The sequence below is a fragment of the Heterocephalus glaber genome, unplaced genomic scaffold (genome assembly GCF_053883595.1).
Source record: "Heterocephalus glaber isolate CG9 unplaced genomic scaffold, H.glaber_assembly_v1.0 deba00001444, whole genome shotgun sequence".
Classification (NCBI taxonomy): domain Eukaryota; kingdom Metazoa; phylum Chordata; class Mammalia; order Rodentia; family Bathyergidae; genus Heterocephalus; species Heterocephalus glaber.
Genome location: NW_028258297.1, coordinates 27824128 through 27844114, shown reverse-complemented (window position 1 = coordinate 27844114; position 19987 = coordinate 27824128). Strand labels below are relative to the sequence as shown.

The following is a 19987-nucleotide window of genomic DNA, read 5'->3' as shown; positions in this document are numbered from 1 at the left end:
CACTTATTGGCTGGCTATTTTAGGGTTATGAGTGCTCACTTTGGCCGCATATATACTAAAATTACTAAAATTTTAGAGTTATGACTGGATGGTGGGGAGGTATCTCAGTATCAGAAAATACAGTACTGCTTTTCCTGGGCAATAAATGTGCTTCTACCTTAAGGAGACTACAAATCTTCTAATTATTTTATTCCACTTTACAATTTTGTTTCGCCTCTAAGCAAATATATACCTGGTGGCATTTTCAAGATTTAACCCTTGCTTCATCTTATTTTCTATCTTCTTTTCACCCAAATTTTCTCAACTTAGTTTTCTAAACCAAATTTTCTCTTAATACATTTTTAAATCATCTTGAATCACTCTGGCTGAAACAAGATCATGTTATGAATCTTGAAGTCATACTATCCTAAAATTATTCCTTACTGTATATTACATGCATATTCCTTAAGCCAAGACAGATTTTTCCAGTAGAAGAGCAAAAAACAAATTTTTTTGTGTGATGAGTAGTTGACAGGCAAGTGTGGAGGAAAAAGTGAGATTTTTTTCTTGCATTAAATTCCACAGCCAACAAAATATGGAGATAAGAATTTATCAGTCTAGATTACTAAAAGTGCCACAACTCCACATATACAATGTTCCATCCAACATGAAGAGCTTGTGAAAGAAGTTTAAATAGAAAATCTGAAAGACAACCAAGAAAGAAAAGCTTAATAGACTTAGGGTTAAAAAATTTAAAGATTCACTACCTTTGAATAAGGTTTCAATAACCAATGTTTACAGAATGGACAATATTTATTAAATACTCAACTATGTGCTAAGCACTATACATATATTATAGTACATGAGGCTAATAAAGCTAGGTACAGTTATTTCATTTTCATTTTTTAACAAATAATCTGTTTTGAAGAGTGACTTTTCCAAGGACCATGTAACCATTAAGTGACAGGACTACAGTATGAATATCCGACTATAGAATGTAGTACAGAAAGTAGAAAAAGTACATGCCTTGTCAGAAGTATTCTTGAGATTAAAAAATACAACAATAGTTATTCAGCACACAAAGTGTGAAAGGACAGAGAGAACTCCATCTAGTACATATTTTAGTGCCTGCTCATGTGCCAAAGGATCAATCCTTCCTGAAGATATTACAGAGAGATCAGGCAGAGAGCAAGAACCAAAGGAACCAAGAGTTCCAACCTGCAAAAGGTGAGGAGTGGAAAAGGAAAAAAGAAAAAAGACACATGGAGCTAGACACCAAGTCTAGATATCCAGACCTCAGAAAATTCATACAGGACAGAGTGGGTACAAACAGCTGCCAAAAGGACAAGTCATGCTCCATGCTATTTCACTGCCAGTTCATGGCGTTTTTATTTTAGAAAGAGGTTAAAGCGACTGCTTTCTTGTTGTATATTTCTATTTTCCACTTGAGAAAACAGAGTCAGACCCATCTTCATCCATTCTGTCACTGAGGTAAGCAAGGATCACTGGTTACTTCAAGAAAACCTGGGGGAAAAACACATACAACTCACTTATATCAGATTTAAATAGTCTCTATAGTCAGGACAGAGAAAAGAGTAAAAAAGACAGAAAATCAACTAATGTGACAATAAAATATTTAAAAACTGGCTAGACTACCAAAAACTACCATCAGCTGTCTTGTGACCTCACCTAACAAAGGTACACTCTGATTCTGACTTAGGAGATATTTAATATTCTTATCATTACAATAACAGCTATTCTTATTCCTATTTGAAAGAGCAAGTTTATTTCCCAAATTTATTTGACCTTTCTCCATGAGAAACAATTGTAAACTGTCACAGTTAATTCTCTCTAGGGGCTGAAGAGTCATCCACTCAATTTTAAGGCCCTTAACATTGCAGCTAAGACACTGTCACTACAAGAGCTCATACCTTTTTCTTTTCCATGAGTTTTGTGAATTATTTTAGACAGATACCTAGTTAAGTGTATTTTCCCAGGAATTAAACTGTTCCTTAGAAATATCTTAACAATTTATAAAAGTCAACCTAAATGGAAACACTAAATATTTGTAAGGATTTAAAAAAAAATTCAATCATACAAAAATGTTTCAGTGGTATTATTCCCTAACAATGCTATAATAGGCCGGGTTTGGTGGCATGTCTTAATCCCAGCAGGATGACTACAAGTTCAAGGCCAGCTTGGGAAACTCAGGGAAACCTTGTATCAAAACAAATTTTAAAAAACAGTTGAGCTGGGAGGGATGGCTGTCTGTAATCCCAGCACTCAGGAGGCTAAGGAGAATCCCTGAGAGTTCAAGGTCACTCTGGACTACACTGTGAGTTCCTGTCTCAAGAAACGAAAGAGAGCTAGGGAAGTAGCTCAGCACTCCCTGGGTTCAATCCCCAGTACCAAATAAATAAATAAACAACACAACACAACAAGAAGTTGAAATTAAAGTCTAAATATGGCTTGGGGTGTGGCTTGCCTCGCATGCACAAGGCCCTGGGTTTGATACCTAGCACTCAAAAACTTAAGCACCATGTGTTTTTCATTTCTGTTCAAATGATTTTATATAGTTTGGTTGCCTGAAGAAATGAAGATACTATAATTAAGTAGTTAAGTGAATTTAGAATTCTACATCTCACTATAAATTTAAGAATTGATATTTATACTCTACTTCTAGGGGACTTCAAAATACCATTTACCTTCTTTTATCAGCCTTGCTCAATTCTGAAATGTACAGAATCACAATGCTGGTAATATGGTTCACATACGTAAAAACAGTGTAGATGCCAGGCAGATGACACAAAAATGCAAGGCAGGCGAGGAGGAGGGTGCAGAGAGGGACAAATACTCCCAAAGAGGCCGCAGAGATGGAAAATGGCAACACAGGCTAAGTAAATTCAGAAGGAAGAGAAAGAAAAGCATCCGGACATACTGAGTCTAGAGAACAGAGTCCAAGAAAGAGGAAAGGGAATGGAGCCAGATTAGCAAGTGGAACTGATGGGCATGCACAGTGACAAGCATGTGGGATCAGATCAAAAAGAACCAGCAGAACTGATCTCATTATTCCCATGATTTTTTTTCAAGTTACATTCTTTAGTTGTTCCTTCAGCATTTCTACAAAAAGGAAATAGTCTTGTTTTGTTTTGTTTTTTTGGTACCGGGGACCGAACTCAGGTCCTTGCGCTTGCGTAGCAGGCGACGAAACCACTGAGCTAAATCCCCGGCCTGAAATAGTCTTAATTTTATAAAATGGTTAACCACATTTCTCTAATAGGGCTTTAAAAAAAATGAAATCTGATTAGATTTGATCAAATCAAATTTAGAGTGCAATTTTTGTCATCACTAAAGGTCACCAGTGTATTGGATTTTAAAAACTCAATCTGCATACCATCAGTTATTTTTCAAAGTAAAGAAAGGTAATATACCAGATAAATAAGTCAAATTCAACCTACAGCAAAGACCTTGTAGGCATTTATAATTATGTGCCACAGTATGTAATCATGTAACACATAACACTGGTACCAGACTGAAAACATATTATTAGTTGCAAATAACTTACCACTTAAAGTCAAAATCCAGTAATTTTCAGTCTTATTTTTCCACTTCTTTGTCCCCCTTGCTTCACTTGGTATTGTCAGTAGCCATCAATCTGAAGAATTCCTCCTTCCTCTGCTGCCACCTACCAGTTTATTTCTCTGCTGCAGCAGAAGGGTATATAGAAAAAGTTCTTGCTTACTGCTCACATTTAACAGAAAAAATTTCATATTTTCACATTTGCACCAAATTTTCCATGTCTGCTCCAGATATTCCCCCAAAAAAATCAGAAACAGAAGTCCCAATTACAGGAAAAAAAAAAAATCGCACAATGTATGATCATTGCTCATGCTAAACTGGGAAAATTTTAAAAAGGAAGGAAGTAGAAAGATTTAGACACTAAGTAGCTGCCATCTCAATAAGCCATCCCCGTTCTCTTTACCTACCCCTACCATCTATCAATACATACACAATCTATAATTCTGTCTACCCAGTTTACAACTGCAAAATTAAAATTCAGAGATCACCAAAAAAAATCTGTGGAAGACGTATCATTATAAAAGAATTTTTAAAAGTAATTCTAGAAACTAGGGGTGTTAGGTGCTTTACCTGTTTGAGTTTTCAATGTTCTGGACTGCTTATTGCCCAATGGCTCTGAATACATTAAAGCACGAACACATACGCCACCTATATTTAAAATAGGGTAGCATTTGTATGCCCACATAAGCACTAGATTTTTTTCTTTGCAAGAAAATAAATTCATTAAGTCCTTTAAAAAGGGCTAATCATTAAAGCATATTTCCTCAGACTGTATATACATACATAGAAAAATCAGGGGAACAAAAGACAGAATGACAAATATTGTAGCAGTTGTAGGAGAACTGGGCATTAGCACAGCATTAAGTGTTCTCTGCTTGTTAAAATCTAAGATTCATTTATTTATATTCCCATTCTTTTTTGTCACTGGAGTTCACATTTCAAATTTTATTGTACATTAGCTAGTAAGGAATAATATATCTAGTAATGAGCTAATGAGAACAGTCATGACCTGTTTTTGTTCCACCCTCCCACTACCTTCACCCCAAAATAAATGCGTAATTTCGCCAACTTTAAAAAATATCAAGAAATAAAACAAACACTGAGATAAACACCAAAGGCTAGTCAACAGTGGCACTGCAATATTGTTTCTACTTTCTCATTCCTTCCCCAATCTCAAACCCCACCCTTTTGACCTCTGTGTATGGGATGCGCCTGAGCAGGAGAAGGTGGTGATGTCAGGACTGCGCCGTTCCCACAGGTGCTCCTACAGGCCTGCTGTGCTTCTGGGAACTGGGGCACAGGGAAGTCTGTCTGACTGAAACCCAAAACAACAACAGTTCACCCCACCCCTCACGTTCCCAAACCCCACAGTAGCAGCCAGGTACACATACTACATAAATAAGGTTCACCTAGTAAATGTGAATACGGTAAAATGTAAAAGTGAGATGATTCTTTGCAAACCAGCAGTATTTCAGTGTGGGCAGAATGGAGGTTGTTAGAACCCCCGCGCCCTGGGCGGTCACATGTGCTACACACACTAATGGTGGCCATTCTATTAGGAGGGCACGAAGGTCTCCTAGGCAAGCTTGAGTATACACCAGCAATTCTTGCAGGAGTTTAGCTGGGATCCCTTTAGTGGTATATTTCAGTTCAACAGAGAATTACTTGTGACTAAAGGTGTTCAGGAGACTGTCCCTATCTTTTATGAGTCAACTGACGCACAGAACGGGCTAATGACCTATTACATGCCCTCCTCCACTGCAAAAAGAGCACCTATGGCCAGGATTTCCTAGTCACTAGTCATCTAGTGATGTCGAGCCACTTTGGATAGGACATTTAAAGTCACAGGATAAAATTATGCAGAAGCACATGCTGGAAAGGGACCTGGCTACTTTCAATGAAATCTTATCTACTAGAAAGAGGATTATTGCCCAAAATGATATAGGAGCTTTACCTGTGATGGTTGAGGGCAGCAGAAAGCAGAAAAGGGCAAGTGGACTGGGACAGAAGGCTATCAAAATGAGCAAGCTGTATTCCTGTTCCTGCCCCTAACTATTGGCATGCTCTTGGTTAGTCTGTTCAACCACATTGTGCTTCAGAAATACTTCCCTATCTGCTTCAAACTGTAATTTCGGAGTGTTTAAGCCACAATTGTATGATAACCTCAAAGTGTTCATGTTTTTTTTGACACAGTGTCTCAGAAACGCTGAAATGATTGGTTCTGCTGTCATACTGCTCCTAATTTAATCTACATGTCACTGCTACCTTTCGCTTTCATAACCATGTTACAAAAGGAGAAGCACTAAGGCCAACTGAGTGCTATGGTGGGGTTTTTCCATACATAGAACCTAGAGCTTACTTTTACCTTTTCAAAACTAGTTTTCCATACCTGTCAACTCCTAATTGATGTCTTTATACTGTGAGCTCACTTTGTATTCGGAACACCAACCCCTGAAAAAGCTTAAGCCAGAGTAGCACAATGGAAGAAACAAACAAACCCAAAACAAAAACAAAGCCAAAAAAGTCACACTCTGAATTATTTCATTATAGACATATATGCAAAGAGTGGAGTTATCGAAATGCCTAAACAAAATTCCCACAGAAGTCCTGAGTTCATCCCAATCAACTCAAACTTTATCCCCAAAAGCTCTTCTTCAATCAAATTATTTGACATGTTAATGCGTTTTTTAACAAGTGAGTTATGACAAACTCGTGGTTGCCTTTAAAGTGCACAAAGAAAGGAAATTTTTTATAAAAGAAAGTAAAGTTAGCCTTGTGGTGGAAAGAAAGGAGAGTCAAATTACCTGCCAGCCGGCTGGGGCTGTGACTGAATCCAAACCGCTGCATTTAGCATTCATTACACAGCTGCATTATTGGGGGAAGGGGAGTTTAGAAGGGCACTGACCCCGAAAGTTCTCAATACTTCTCACTCATCATCAGGAAGGGGGAAGAAGGAAAGTTTTTTCTCTGGGTATATTTTTGTTTGTTTGTATTTGGTTTTTTTTGGCTCCTGAAAAGGCTGGCAAAGAACAGTAACAGTGCAAACAGTTAGAATATTTCTTTAAAAATATTTTTTAAATGTAAAACATTAAGGAATTTTAAAAGCCAAATTTTCATTAATATAGAAAAATTTTTCACTAGAGTTAGGCAGCCACCCCAAAACAGCATGGCAAAATGGTACTGGTATAAAGGAAATAAAATAGCACACAAAAATCCAAAACAAAACTAAAAACATTTCAAATTAAACCTGAAAGACTAGAAGATTCCAACAGCAGATTTCTGTCCACTACTGAAACATTCCAAAATCCAAGCTTCAAAGGTGCCTAAATTGTATGTTAAATGAAACTTTTTTTAAGAAAGAAAAAAGAAAGCAGTGAACCTGGTTATAAATCCTGCAATATATTACATTTTAAAAAATCCTAGTACAATAAAACAAAATTTAAATAAAATTAAACAAACAAACAAATAAAAACAGTAGCAGCAGAGGTTACCTGTCTGAGCACCTACATTTTCTTAGGAGGGGATCGTGTCTCACCAGCCAAATAGCCCATTAACCTTCTCAAAAAGAGCGAGCCAGGTGAAAAATAACACAAGATTTGATTTCACAATGTCTCTAAGCTCCCCCAAGCCCCAAATTGGGGGTTCACTGAATGAAGATAATTTATTTTTCCATTGCTTTCTTCTTGAGAAAAAGAAGAGATGATCTTGAAAGTCAATGACTTTTTTCAATGCCTTCAGTACCTTTGCTCAAAGTCTGGTAAAGGGCTTGATGAAAGCAAGTCTCTTGCTGGATTTTTCTAATGTTCCAGGGTACTTCTCTTATTGATAGCACATATAGAAAGATTTCAGAGTTCATTGGAGAAAGGCCAGCAGAAATGACCAATTATAGGCACCAAAAAAGAAAAAAGACTATTAAAAATTTTTCAGTGGAATAGTTCATATGTATAGATATCAAAGTCCAGTTTTCATCATGGGTGACATAAAAACAACATCAGAAAGAATTATTTAAAAAATACAATTTAGAATTACAATTTTTTTTTTAGAATTACAATTTTAACAATATACAAAAATTTTACAGCATTCAGATTTTGGCATGATAATGATTACACATATTTGATAAATACATTTTTTTCTCTCAAAAAGTAATGAAGATTATACAAAAGTTAATAAACAATTATGAAAATAAATTCAACTGCCACTTAAATATTTAACGCTGTTTAAGTGCGTTGAGTGATCTGTTCTTATTCTTTAATTTTAGAGGGAACTCAAGAAGATACCCATATTGTGAAAGTCTCAAATGACCATCCCTGCCCTTTTCACTCTAAGGTGTGAGTGTAAAATCCACAAATAGGTTGGTAAAGATATGTTTTAATATAATGTGAATGCACAGAAGATGAGTAAATTGAGTAAAACTGTAAGTGAAATAATTTCAGCTATTTCTTCTAATATATAGTTGCCTAATTTGATAAAAGTTAAAAAGCAGCTGACTACATTTCTCTTGGTCCTTTATCCCACCAACACAAAATGAGTTTTTCATTAAATAAAAAGGATCTTCTATTTATTTTTGAATGCACTAACCTATATATATATATATATATATATATATATACATACATACATGTAATATATAACTGTTCAAATAAAATGTATCTAGTATTATGTGGCAATCAGATGGTCTCTATAAGAACATAGGAATGATGGCTTGATTAAGCAATTCTTTATTTCTCTAAACCAAATAGTATGCACCCTCCAAAATATGGTCATTCAGCAAAAGTACCAAGTATCGTTCTTCCTGTTAATGAGTCAGAGGTACTTGTGTGAGGCCCCACAGCTTTGTGCAAGTCAAATTCTTTTAGATGCAGTCAGAATACCCTGAAGATTAGAAAGCCCTCTCGGGTTCCTTTCTCTGAGGTGAATGAGACAGTGCACAGAGTAGAGGTGCTATTCTATTTGCCACAGTCAACCTTTCACTCAATTTTAATATTACTTAAATCTACAGAAAAAAACCAAGTTTATTACATGCCTTTTTTAAATGAGGGGAAAACTGTACAAGTAAGCATGATCAAACCTCTGTTAGATCTGGTGAATACTGACCTTTTATTATTGCCTCAAAGTTTCTCTACATAGTATGTCCAAGAAATTATGTTAAGGTCCACCTGAAGGAAAATAGCACTGAAGAGGCAAGAAAGGGCTTGGGTAAAAGCTTCAGAGGATTTGTAGGGGAGACAGAACTTGCTGTTTAAAAAATTATGTTGAGCTCTGTAGTACCTCCATTTCTTAACACACCTTGCAAACCCATCACTGGAATAGTTATTATCCATATTTTAAAGGCTCGTATGCAGTATGGGGCTTTTATAAATTCAGAAAATAAAGGAATATAAAGAGTAGTCAGTATTGAAGGCTTAAAAGTAGGGCTATATGAGACTCAGTACTGCTAAATAAATTCCCAAACCAAAAACAAGGCCACCCACCCCAAATCCTATGTGCAAAAAGAGAGAGAATGCATAGCCATAAGCACTGAAGGAAAGCATATGGCCTTGAATAAATCATACATGGAACAGTCACAAAACAAAAAAATCAAACATCATACAAATACATAATGAAACATCTATTCTCCTTATGTCTTCAGGTAATTATCTCTACGCCAGGGGAGTGTAAGTCATGAAAACAACTCATCTGCTTTTTAAAATAAAAAAACTGTTCCCTGTCATGCTCTATTCTCTAGAATCTATCTTTTTTTGTTTGGCTGGTATAAACAAAAAGCAAACCATATACACATGCATGCGTGCACACACACACATATATACACTCCCTTGGAAGATGTGAAAAATGCAAATACATAATGCTGGCATCAGAAGCAACTTCAGTTGTGTACTTAAGAACTTATAGGCCCTTGACTTGTCCCCTAAAAATATTTTTCCTTGTCCTTATTCTTTAAATGTCCAACCACAGAAAGAAAAAAGAAAAGGCTTTAAATGTACATGTTTCAAGTCAGTGTCTTGTTAACAAAAAGGTTGCATTTTTCTCACTTTGGCCATTGTTAAAGATGCAGGCATAGAGCAGGGAAAGTTAGACTAGCATGTATTAAAAAAAGCAACATTAACAGAGCATATATCTTTCAAAAAGACTAAAGCACTAACACACACGAGTCAATGCACATATTTCAAACTAGAGTAACTTTATCTACATTGAGTAAATGTCATTTTGTACACCAGACATTGCAATACTGTTCATTTCCTTTCATCATGCAAACATGCCAATTTTGTCATTAAAAAGCCTTTATTGGGTTATATTCACTTTTCCCTCCCACCCAGATTAAGAGAAAAAACAAAGACAAAACACAAAAATGAGAAATCCCAATAAGAGCCCTTTGAGATTTCATAAACTACTAAGAACTAAAGCTGCTAACAGTGAAATGTCAGAATTTTCAGATTTGTCTATAAAAGTTCCTGTAATTTAGGTAGATGTTTTCTCCACTCTTTACAGATCTCACAATACAATGTAAAGTTATGCTATCAGGTATTTGTACCCAAACATTTTTCATATAAAAACAAAAGCAAGGGACCATGAACAAAATGTTCACGCTCCTCATGGCGTGGCCTGAGAGCATACAAATTTTGTAGTAATTTAAAAGTTAACTATGAGAGCTTGACTCTTTTATAACTGCTTCTGCCTCTGTATAGCATCTGTAATGAAAGTCAGTAAGTTACTAGCAGAGTAACATTTATTCCCCCTTCTTCTAACTAAGCCTACCAATTTTCTCTCATTCTCCTAAGCATCTTCCATGAACAGCATTGCAAGTTGGTTAAAAAAAGGAAAAAAAAAAAAACTGAAAAGAAAATTTTACAAGGGTTTTATTGGTTAATTCCTGACTGGCAGTCACTCCACCAGGAGTTTGATCTCATTGGCTAGCAGCTGGTTCATGTTGAACAGGGCCCCTGGGAGCTTGGTGAGCAGCTCTCGCTCCGTGCTTTCAGGGTCGCTGTCGACAGAGCTGGAGCTTGCGCTCATGTTGTCGACAGCAGTGCTGGCAGGGGGACCCAGCTCCGGCTCACTAGTCTCACTGGCCGTGGACACCACGGAGAGCAGGGACATACGCCGGGTGAGCCGGCCAGAGGGCAGAAGGGAGGCGGCATAGTCCGCTATGATACCAGCTACATCTAGATTACAAGCCTTATCAAAGGCGATGAAACCTACATTTGCATTGGCCTCGCAGACACAGAAAGAGCCGTCATCTTTCATCAACAGGTCAATGCCACACACATCCATTCCCAGGATATTGGACACCTGGACAGCTAGCTGCTTCCCTTGTTCACTGAGTGAGCACATCATTCCCACACCACCTGGCAAAAGAAAAACAAACATGAGAAACTTCAGAGCAAAATTAAAGTTGACCTCCTAGGCTAATCCTCACTTAAAAGTCAACAGTGAAAAAATTTAAAAAGGGGGGGCGGGGGCTGGGGATTTAGCTCAGCAGTTCCAGCGCAAGGTCCCAAGTTTGATCCCTGATACAAAAAAAAAAAGTCAACAGCGAAAAAAACCTGCTATTTATTCTAGTTTAAAATTGGGATTTTGAGGGCCAGGGATTTACTGCCTGCCTCACAAGCGCAAGGTCCTGAATTTGATCCCCAGTACCAAAAAAAAAAAAAAAAAAAAAAAGTCGGGATTTTTGTCATGTGGATTCCCTTCTTTAGGGATTATTTTTGCTTGTCCTTCATTGGGGATTGTATCCCTACACAGTCTCTCAAATAATCAATAATTTAGTATTTTTCTTTTCTTTTTTCTTGGGACTGAGGATTGAACCCAGAGTCTTCCTACTAAGCTACATCCCCAACCCATTTATTATGAAAGACATTCCTTGTTTAACAACTGAGTTCTGTCCCCATGACTAAGTCATTAAAATTGGTCACTAAATGGGGAATTGTATATATCACATATATTACAATATTCAGAACAAAGAAATGGTCAAAGTAAACTCCAACTTGATGACTTTGCTTTTGTTTGCCTAATTCCTACATGCAGTACTGTAATATATAATCATGTACTGTACAGTACCACCAGGAAAAATTAGAGTATTGTATAAACAAGTGTACTGTACAAACAAGAGACACTGAGGCTCTATCAACAAGATGTACCGAACAGTATGAAAAAGACTGGCTGGAAGTCCAAGCAGCAGGTCGTAGGCGCACATCAGTCAGTAAACAGTTATGTTTCTATGGTCATTACTAACTGTGAGGCAGAACCTTGCTAAGCCACTAAGTTGACAGGGCTTGCAATTCCCCTACCTCAACCTCTCACAGTACTGGGGTTACAGGCTGCACCACAATGCCCAGCTTTATTTATGGGGTTTTTAAACTTCCCCTGAAGCTCATCTTATAATAATGTATAATAATATGTGTAGTAAATACAGTTGCCCCTCATCTCTGGGTATCTACAAACGAGCAGGGTTCCAGGACTCCCAGAAACATGACACTCTGCAAATGCTGATGCCCTTATATAAAAGGGCATAGTGGTATTTGCACATTAGCTACACACATCCTCCTATATATTTTTCTTTCTTTTGAGACAGGGTCTTACTATGTATTCTATGCTGGCCTCGAACTCACAGCTATCCTCCTGCCTCAGCCTCCTGAGTGCTGGGACCAGTGCCACCACACTGGTCTTCCTATATACTTCAAATCATCTCTAGATTACTTATAATATCCAATACAATGTAAACACTATGTAAAAAGCAGTTATATTGTTTAGGAATAATAACAAGAAAAAAAAGGTCTGTGAATGTTTGGTACAGAGGTGAGCCAATGACCTCTGCAGGCCTGATGACAAAGTACACAGAGGAGACTGCAAGAGAACAAGGGTCAAACAGTGCATGCTGGAGGGAGACTGAGGAGCCATGAGTCAGTGGAGGCTATAGCAGGGGTGTCAACAGGGCATCTGGTTCATGTGGATTCAGCACCGTGCTTGGTGTGTGGAAGTTCAAGTTTTGCTTTTTGGAACATGTTAAAAAATGTTTTCGATCTGCAGATGGTTGACTCCATGGAGACAGAAAGTGCAGATATGGAGGGCTGGCTGAGTAACTTTTGCAGAGTATGATCAGGTCATTTTATTTTATATGACAAACGTTATTAATTTTTATTGGTAAAAATGATAAAGATACAAAATAGTGATTGAAAGAATGGTATGGATTCTGAGAATATGGTGACTCGAATACATCTCTTCCTCAATAGGCCCCCTCCATTCTTAAGAAAATACATCCAGTCTTTGAGTAACCAGCAGAATACTGCTGAAGACTTGGTCCTTGCTGCTGAGAGGAAGAATTCTCACTTGGAGCCCAGCTTCAGGAAGCTGAATTAAGACTGGAAAGCAAGGAATTTAGAGAAGAGTCTGTGTGAGACAGCTCATGTATCCACAGCAGTACAGCTGACATGTGAGTGTGGTGCTGCCTCTGACCACAGACAGGCCCAAAAGTACTGGGCAGGAGAGCTGAAGAGGTGGGAAGAATACTGAGTCCAGGAAACGGGAGGCTCTGACATCTGAGGGCCTAAGGCTTCACAGAGCACGCCAAACACCCAGAGCAGAGTGAGCCCTGACAGGACCACAAGCTAAAACTCTACCACTTGAATGGCAGAAATAAAAATATTCTGGGTGTGGTGGCAGCACTCAGTGGGCTGAGGAAGAAGGATCGCCACAAGTTTGAGGACAGCCTGAGCTACATTCAAGGCCAGCCTGGAATACATAGCAAGATCCTGTCTCAAAAAACAAAACAAAACAAACAAAAACAAAAAAGAAAATAAGAACACTTTAAAGAAGAGTCAAGATTGCTGGGGATTTAGCTCAGTGGCACCGTGCCTGCCTTGAAAGCACAAGGTCCCAAGTTCAATCCCTGGTACTGGAAAAATAAACAGATAAATAAATAACCTACAAAGGAAACAGAAATTGAAAAGATTTGGACATTTAACTGCAACAATCTTCAAGGCAGCTGAGTTGAAGCTAGAGTCTTACCATGTTATGGTTTGGGTCCAGATGTCCCCTCACAGGTGACTGAATCTAGAGCATGTGATCACTAAACCATGTGACTGATTGATTTGGCACTGCCCTAATCCTGGTAGTCTCGATGGGATAAAAGGGACAGAAAGACCTTGTTAAGGTCCCTTGTTACTTTTGCTACCTTTTGCACACCATGTTGTTTCTCCTCTGAGATGCCTGTTTGCCATCCCTGCCTTGAAGCCAGGCGATTATGGACCGAAACCTCAACAAACTGAGCAAATAAACCCTTTCCTCTTTAGCTTTGGGTGTCGGGTATTTTTCTTTTTTCTTTTTTTTTTTTTTTTGGTACCAGGGTATCAAACTTGGGTCCTTGCGCTTGCGAGGCAGGTGACACAACCACTGAGCTAAATCCTCAGCCCTGAGTGGGGTATTTTGTCTCAAGAACTAGAGGAAAGTAACTAAGACACCATGTTAGAACTGTATCTCACCCAAGATACTGCTCTCACCTCACAGAGAAAGATCTGCAAGGGTAGCTGTCACATTCCTACCAGGGAGAATAATCTAGAAGAGACACCAACATACTAATATATGACTAAGCACAAACATAAAGACATCAGAAGACAAAGATGGGGAGTAAACAATGGTGAAAATGAATTTTGCAATCTAGATAATTTTATATGGATAAAAAAAGACTATCTGGAAATGGATGATGTTAAGTTGAAATAGAAAGAGATACTGTAAGAGAAATTCAAATCTACATGCAAACCAAAACTATTAAATGGTTTCAGCAAAACTCTGGATTATAGGGCTGGTGTTGCAGAACACACCTGTAATCCCAGCTATTCTGAAGGCTGAGATCAGAGGATCCCAAGTTGAGGCCAGCCTGTTATAAAATAAAAAGGTCTGGAGACGTAGCTTAGTGACAGAAAGCTTACGTACCATGTGGCTGTGGGTTCAATCCCTAGTACACAAAGGAAAAAACAACTGAACTGCAAAGCCTGTGAGAGCAGAGATTTCCGTTTTGTTCACAGTTATATAGAAACTACTGCTATAACAGGTAGTTAACCTATAGAACGCGCTCAAAACTAATTGTTCTGTGAATGAATCAATAGGAGGAGTGGGGTAAAAGTAAAGCTGTTCTGATCTTCTTGCTGAAGGTAGAGGAAGGCTGGGATGGTGCATGGGCATGTGCCACCACACCCAGCAATTTGTTATACAATGTTACTATACATTACTATAGTGTTACTATGTTACTATAACATTATAATGTTATATCTGTAACATTTTTTTAGGAGGAAAAAAGAGGGTAGATGGCCTACCAGGCATAGGTTGGACAAGCCTGTAATAAAAAGTCAGAGAAGAAATCTTAAAGGCTGGAGACCTGATAAAAGTAAACAAGTACCACTGCTATCACCAGGATGTGAAAAATCTGATGAGACTGGGACCATATGTCAAAATTTCCACGAAAGCAGGCATTAGGAATCTAAGCAGCTCTAGTGCTGTGCACCACAGCCATGAAGAACAGCCAGCCCACCTGGTCCCTCTGGTGGCTGACAGAGCCCTGAGCAACGGTGAAGTGCATGGTGGGCACAATGCCACCAAAGGAGTCCCAGGAGTACTCCTGCTTCTGTCCACTGGCACTCACTGACACTGGGCATTTTGGTCCTTTAGCTTTGGTTGAGTTGGATTAAGCCATTTGCCTTTCTCTTCTAGCAGGGGTCAGTTCAGCCAGTTCCACCAGCTCAGTTTCCCTGTTACTCACAGGAGCCCCATTGCCCTGTGCCATCACATATCCTTTGAGGGAAGACATGAGACTGGTACCCCAATACCTTCCTTGTTCAGCTGAGGGAAAGGCTGGGGACCGTAAGCCCCAAAGGGCATAGATCTCCCTGCAATGGTAGACAGGGACTGGGGACTTCTGGGAGCCAGGGAGCATGGCTGCCCACCTGCACCCAGTCTGCTGCTCTGGAGGTGCTTCAGAGACACACACAACAGAAGGCAGGAGATGTTTACCACCCTGACTACAAAGAAACTGAGGCCTGGCCAGGGGCTCACTCGAGCTAGGAAACTGAGGGTCCCTGTGGCAGGCTGCCTCCTAGCTGTCACCTCCTCAAACCTGGACTGGGCCAAACTCCACCCCACCTCACCCCAGTCCAGCTCAAGCCCTGAAAAAGCTCTGCCCAGCCAGCAGGCCCTACCGGGGTCCCAAGCATACGTGCTACACCCTAAGGCACTGACAGTTAAGCTAGCTTCATTCCAATGTCACTCTGGCTACACAGAACGTGCTAGGAAGACTAAAAGCTCTCCAATACATTAAGTCAAAACATTAAATAAGGGCCAGGGATTTGGCTCAGTGGCACCACGCCTGCCTGGCAAGTGTGAGGTCCTGAGTTCGATCCCTGGTACCAAAACAAACAAACAAAAAACATTAAATAAAGCCAGCATAACATTACCATCAAATGTGCTAAAGTTTAAAAAATTAACATTATTGGGCCAGGGATTTAGCTCAGTGGTTCTGCCGCCTGCCTCACAAGTGCAAGGTTCCAGAGTTTGATCCCTGGTACAAAAAAATAAATAAATAACATTATGGACTAATCTTACTTATGAAAACAGATGTAACTGTTTTGAATAAAATATTTAAGAATTGAAACAAATAAGAGAAGACAGTATTAGAGGTAGAAATGGTGAGAAATGGTCAGATTTGGATACTTTTTTTGATACTGGGGATTGAACCCACAACCTCACACTTGTGAGGCAGGCGTGGCACCACTGAGCTAAATAAATCCCTGGCCCAGTATTTCTTTTCTTCTTTTTCTTTTCCATATGGGGAATCAAACTCAGGACTTGTGCTTGTCAGGGAGGTGCAGTGCCACTGAGCTACATTCCCCAGCCCCTTGGATACATTTTTGAAAGAATAGAGATATTTCAAGGTGTTCATAACAGTGTGGGGTATAAGTATCAGCATGGCTACATATTCTGATTTAAACTGTAAAAATAGAGCTGTCATCAAATGGTAGAATATTGTGGGATGAATACACTGTGTACAGAGGGAGTTAAATTAGGTGGTAAGTTATGGAGATATTAAGTAGTTGGCAGTTACTCATATGAACTAGGAGTTCAGGGAAAAAGCCTAAATTGAAGACAGAAATTTGAAAATAATAAGTATACAAATGGTTCTTAAAGGCACGAGCTGGATAGGACTACTAAGAAGGAGGCAAGTATAGTGGCTGTAATCCCAGCACTTAGGAGGCTGAGGCAGGAGGATCACTGCAAGTTCGAGGCCAGCTTGGGCTACATAGCGAGTTGAGGGCCAGCCTGAGACTCTGTCTCAGAAAAAAAAAAAAAAAAAAGATACGAAAAAGGGGATACAAATAGAGAAGAGGAAAACCCCCCAAAACTAGGTCTGATGCACTCCAACAATAATAGATCTCAGAAAATACATATTTAAATAAATCAGAACCAGTGATCTTGTTTGGACCAATGAGTGAAATGGGTTAGAACACAGCTTAAATGAACTCTAGTTATGCACCAAATAAGAATATCACCAAAAAGGGTATCTAACTCTGGTCAAACATCTCATAGATAGAAGAATTTGCTTATAAACTGAACCTAGCAAATCCACGAGTCAGTGAGATCTAGTAACAGCCAGAAGAACTCAACAGGATATTAAACTGATGGTATGTTTACAAATTGTACTCACATGTGGAAAAGTAATGAGCTTTTCAACTCTGTAAGTAAAAAGATCTACACTAATATATAAATCCTCCCTGGACAAACTACTTTATATGCTAGAAAGACACCTGCTCTGTTTTTACCTAGTGAGCAGTTGCTTTGCATTCTCCCATCTGTGGAACAACGTAGCATAGTGCCAACAACACGGCCTCCCACGACAATGACACGAACATCCCGTCCATGAGACTCCTTCACGTACTTCTGAAACAGGTATGGTGCTTCGTGGCGAATAAGATGGCTTAGATCAGCCAAGTGGTGCTTGTCTCGTGCCAAGAAAACAGCTTTGCCTATGATTGAAAAAGCACATAAAATACACAGAATATGTGTAAGTCATCAAACTGGGGACTGATATCTAATACCTGAACATTTTTTTTTTTTGTACTGGGGATTGAACTCTGGTCCTTGCGCTTGTGCAGCAGGTGGCGAAACCACTAAGCTAAATCCCCAGCCCTACCTGAACATTTTTATGATCCAATCTGCTCTTAAATTTTCCTTATTAGAACTGTTTTAAAGTAATTTAGTTAGGATAATTACTGAGATAATGAAAATTAAAACAAAGTTAACAAAATTCTGCCCTAGCCCCACAAACCCCAAACTCTTGGTAAACTAGAACTTATTTTGGTACATGTTACAAGATAGTGGTCAAGATTTGTCTTCTTCCATAAGTTAGCCAATGTTAGCCACATTGATTAGCAAAACCTTTTCCTTTTAAATTAAAGCATATGCATTCGATATAATATATCAATACTGTTAATATTTAGCAACTTAACACAATGTTACTACACACTTCGATTTATTTCTGAATTTGCTAGTCTGTTCTACTGCTGTAGGTTGCATTTTTGTAACAATATATGGTTATATTCTTTTTCTCCCTGGCTGCCTGAGGATCTGTTGCCATCATAAATGACATGGTAACTATCCGACCTGGAAGTTCAACCGACGACTTCAAAGGAAACAAATGGTCATTGATGTCCTTCATTCCGGGAAAGCAAGACAGAAAATCGGGAAAAACTCGCCAAAATGTACAAGACTACACTGGATGTCATTTTTATATTTGGATTCAGAACCCATTTCAGGGATGGCAAGACAACTGGCTAAGGCATGATTTATGATTCTTTGGATTATGCAAAGAAAAATGAACCCAAACATAGACTTGCAAGACACGGCCTGTATGAGAAGAAAAAGACATCAAGAAATCAGCAGAAGGAACACAACAACAGAATGAAGAAAGTCAGGGGCATCGCAAAGGCCAATGTTGGTGCTGGCAAAAAGTGAGCTGGAGATCAGAGAACAGCCAAAGCAGTAAAGATTTTGCAGTGTCTATGTGCAGTGACTGCGGGTTTTTCACGAGAGGATTAATAAACTGTAAAAACTAAAAAAAACAATATACGGTTATAAATTCCTCTCTTGCATGACAAGATCTGTGTCCCTTCCTACTGAATCCAGGAGGGGCTGTCACTGCTCCAACCAAAAAAAATAAAGTAGAAGCAATTCTATAGGACAGCTAAGGGTGGGTCATAAAACGTTATGCAACTTCTCTGTTAGTTGAGCACTCCCTGTGGGAGGTCGGAGGCTAGAAAAGCCAAATATAAAGAATATTCATATATTCAACAGTCCCAGCTGAACTTTTATCCAGCCACTCCTGTCAAGGCAATAAACATGGGCTAATCTTGGATTTATGAATTGCTTTATGCCTTAAAAAATTCTTCCCTGATCCTGTTGGCTGTGGTGGTGCACACCTGTGGTCCCAGCACTCGGAGACGGAGGCAGGAGGCCAGCCTAAACTACATGGCAAAATCTGGTCTCAAAACACAAAACAAAAATTCTTCCTTACCCTGAGGTCAGTATATTATTTTCACATACTATCTTTTGAAAGATTTTAAGGTTTTTCTTCACCTTATATATTTCATCTTCAAACCATATAAATTAAAGGGAGATAACTGGAGTTAGAGCTTTAAGGTCCCTGTATTGTTGAAGCGGAAGGTTAAAAACATTAATTTGAATTTGGTCTAACTATGCATGTTAAATCTCTAGGAAAACCACTAAACAGATACAGCTTCTAGCCAAACCAAACTTGCAGTAACTTTCTGTAAGTTTGAGTTACCATACACTTACTGATTCCTAATTATTCTTCAACAGCCTTTTTCTAAAATTACTAACTTGCAAGAGTAATTTTAAAATTATGTGCCTTATTAGCAACTCATACGCACCTCTATGACCCCGTGTATTCTTCACTACCATTGGGAACTCCAGTACTTCCGCTTCATCAATCATTTTAGCAAAGTTTTCATGGCCACCTGAACAAAAAAAAGAAACAAGAAAAAAATTTAACAGGTATAACAGAAGTATTTTGTGATCAATTTTATTGCTATCAAAACCAGCAGCACAAGGTAGGTAGAAGGAAAGAGTTTAATGGCTAATTTTTTTTCTCTGAGAATACAAATATAAATTGCAAGTATAACTGAGTATCAATTGAAAACAACCACATGTTTTAAAACAGGTAATAGCCATCTCAAAACTATACATATTCTATTATCCAACTTAAGTATCTTTTAGCTAAACAAAAATTCTAATTTTATACCATTTTTCATATTTTTATCCCTTATTCCTCCCCCATACAAATCATAAAAGCCCCAAGATTTACTGTAATAGATACACTCTCCCTGGCCAGATTAAGAAACTGAACAGCATGGGCCACGGATTTAGCTCA

General features: G+C 38.6%; 1 protein-coding gene across 10 annotated transcripts in view; it reads right to left on the bottom strand.

Moving 5' to 3' along the window:
* Positions 1–773: 773 nt before the first annotated feature.
* The window catches only part of Rimklb (ribosomal modification protein rimK like family member B), a 57864-nt gene continuing 38650 nt past the window's right edge, over positions 774–19987 (bottom strand). For 4 of the 10 annotated variants that reach the window (XM_021248082.2, XM_087214149.1, XM_004869513.3 and 1 more), the window contains 5 exons: positions 19488–19574; positions 17361–17564; positions 4129–10901; positions 3545–3683; positions 774–1503 (listed from right to left, as the gene is read on the bottom strand). In XM_021248082.2, coding sequence (XP_021103741.1) covers positions 10438–10901; positions 17361–17564; positions 19488–19574 — 755 coding nt within the window. In that variant the 3' untranslated portion in view covers positions 774–1503; positions 3545–3683; positions 4129–10437. The remainder of the gene's footprint in view (positions 1504–3544; positions 3684–4128; positions 10902–17360; positions 17565–19487; positions 19575–19987) is intronic. The other 6 variants (XM_087214148.1, XM_087214143.1, XM_087214145.1 and 3 more) reach the window with 6 other exon arrangements.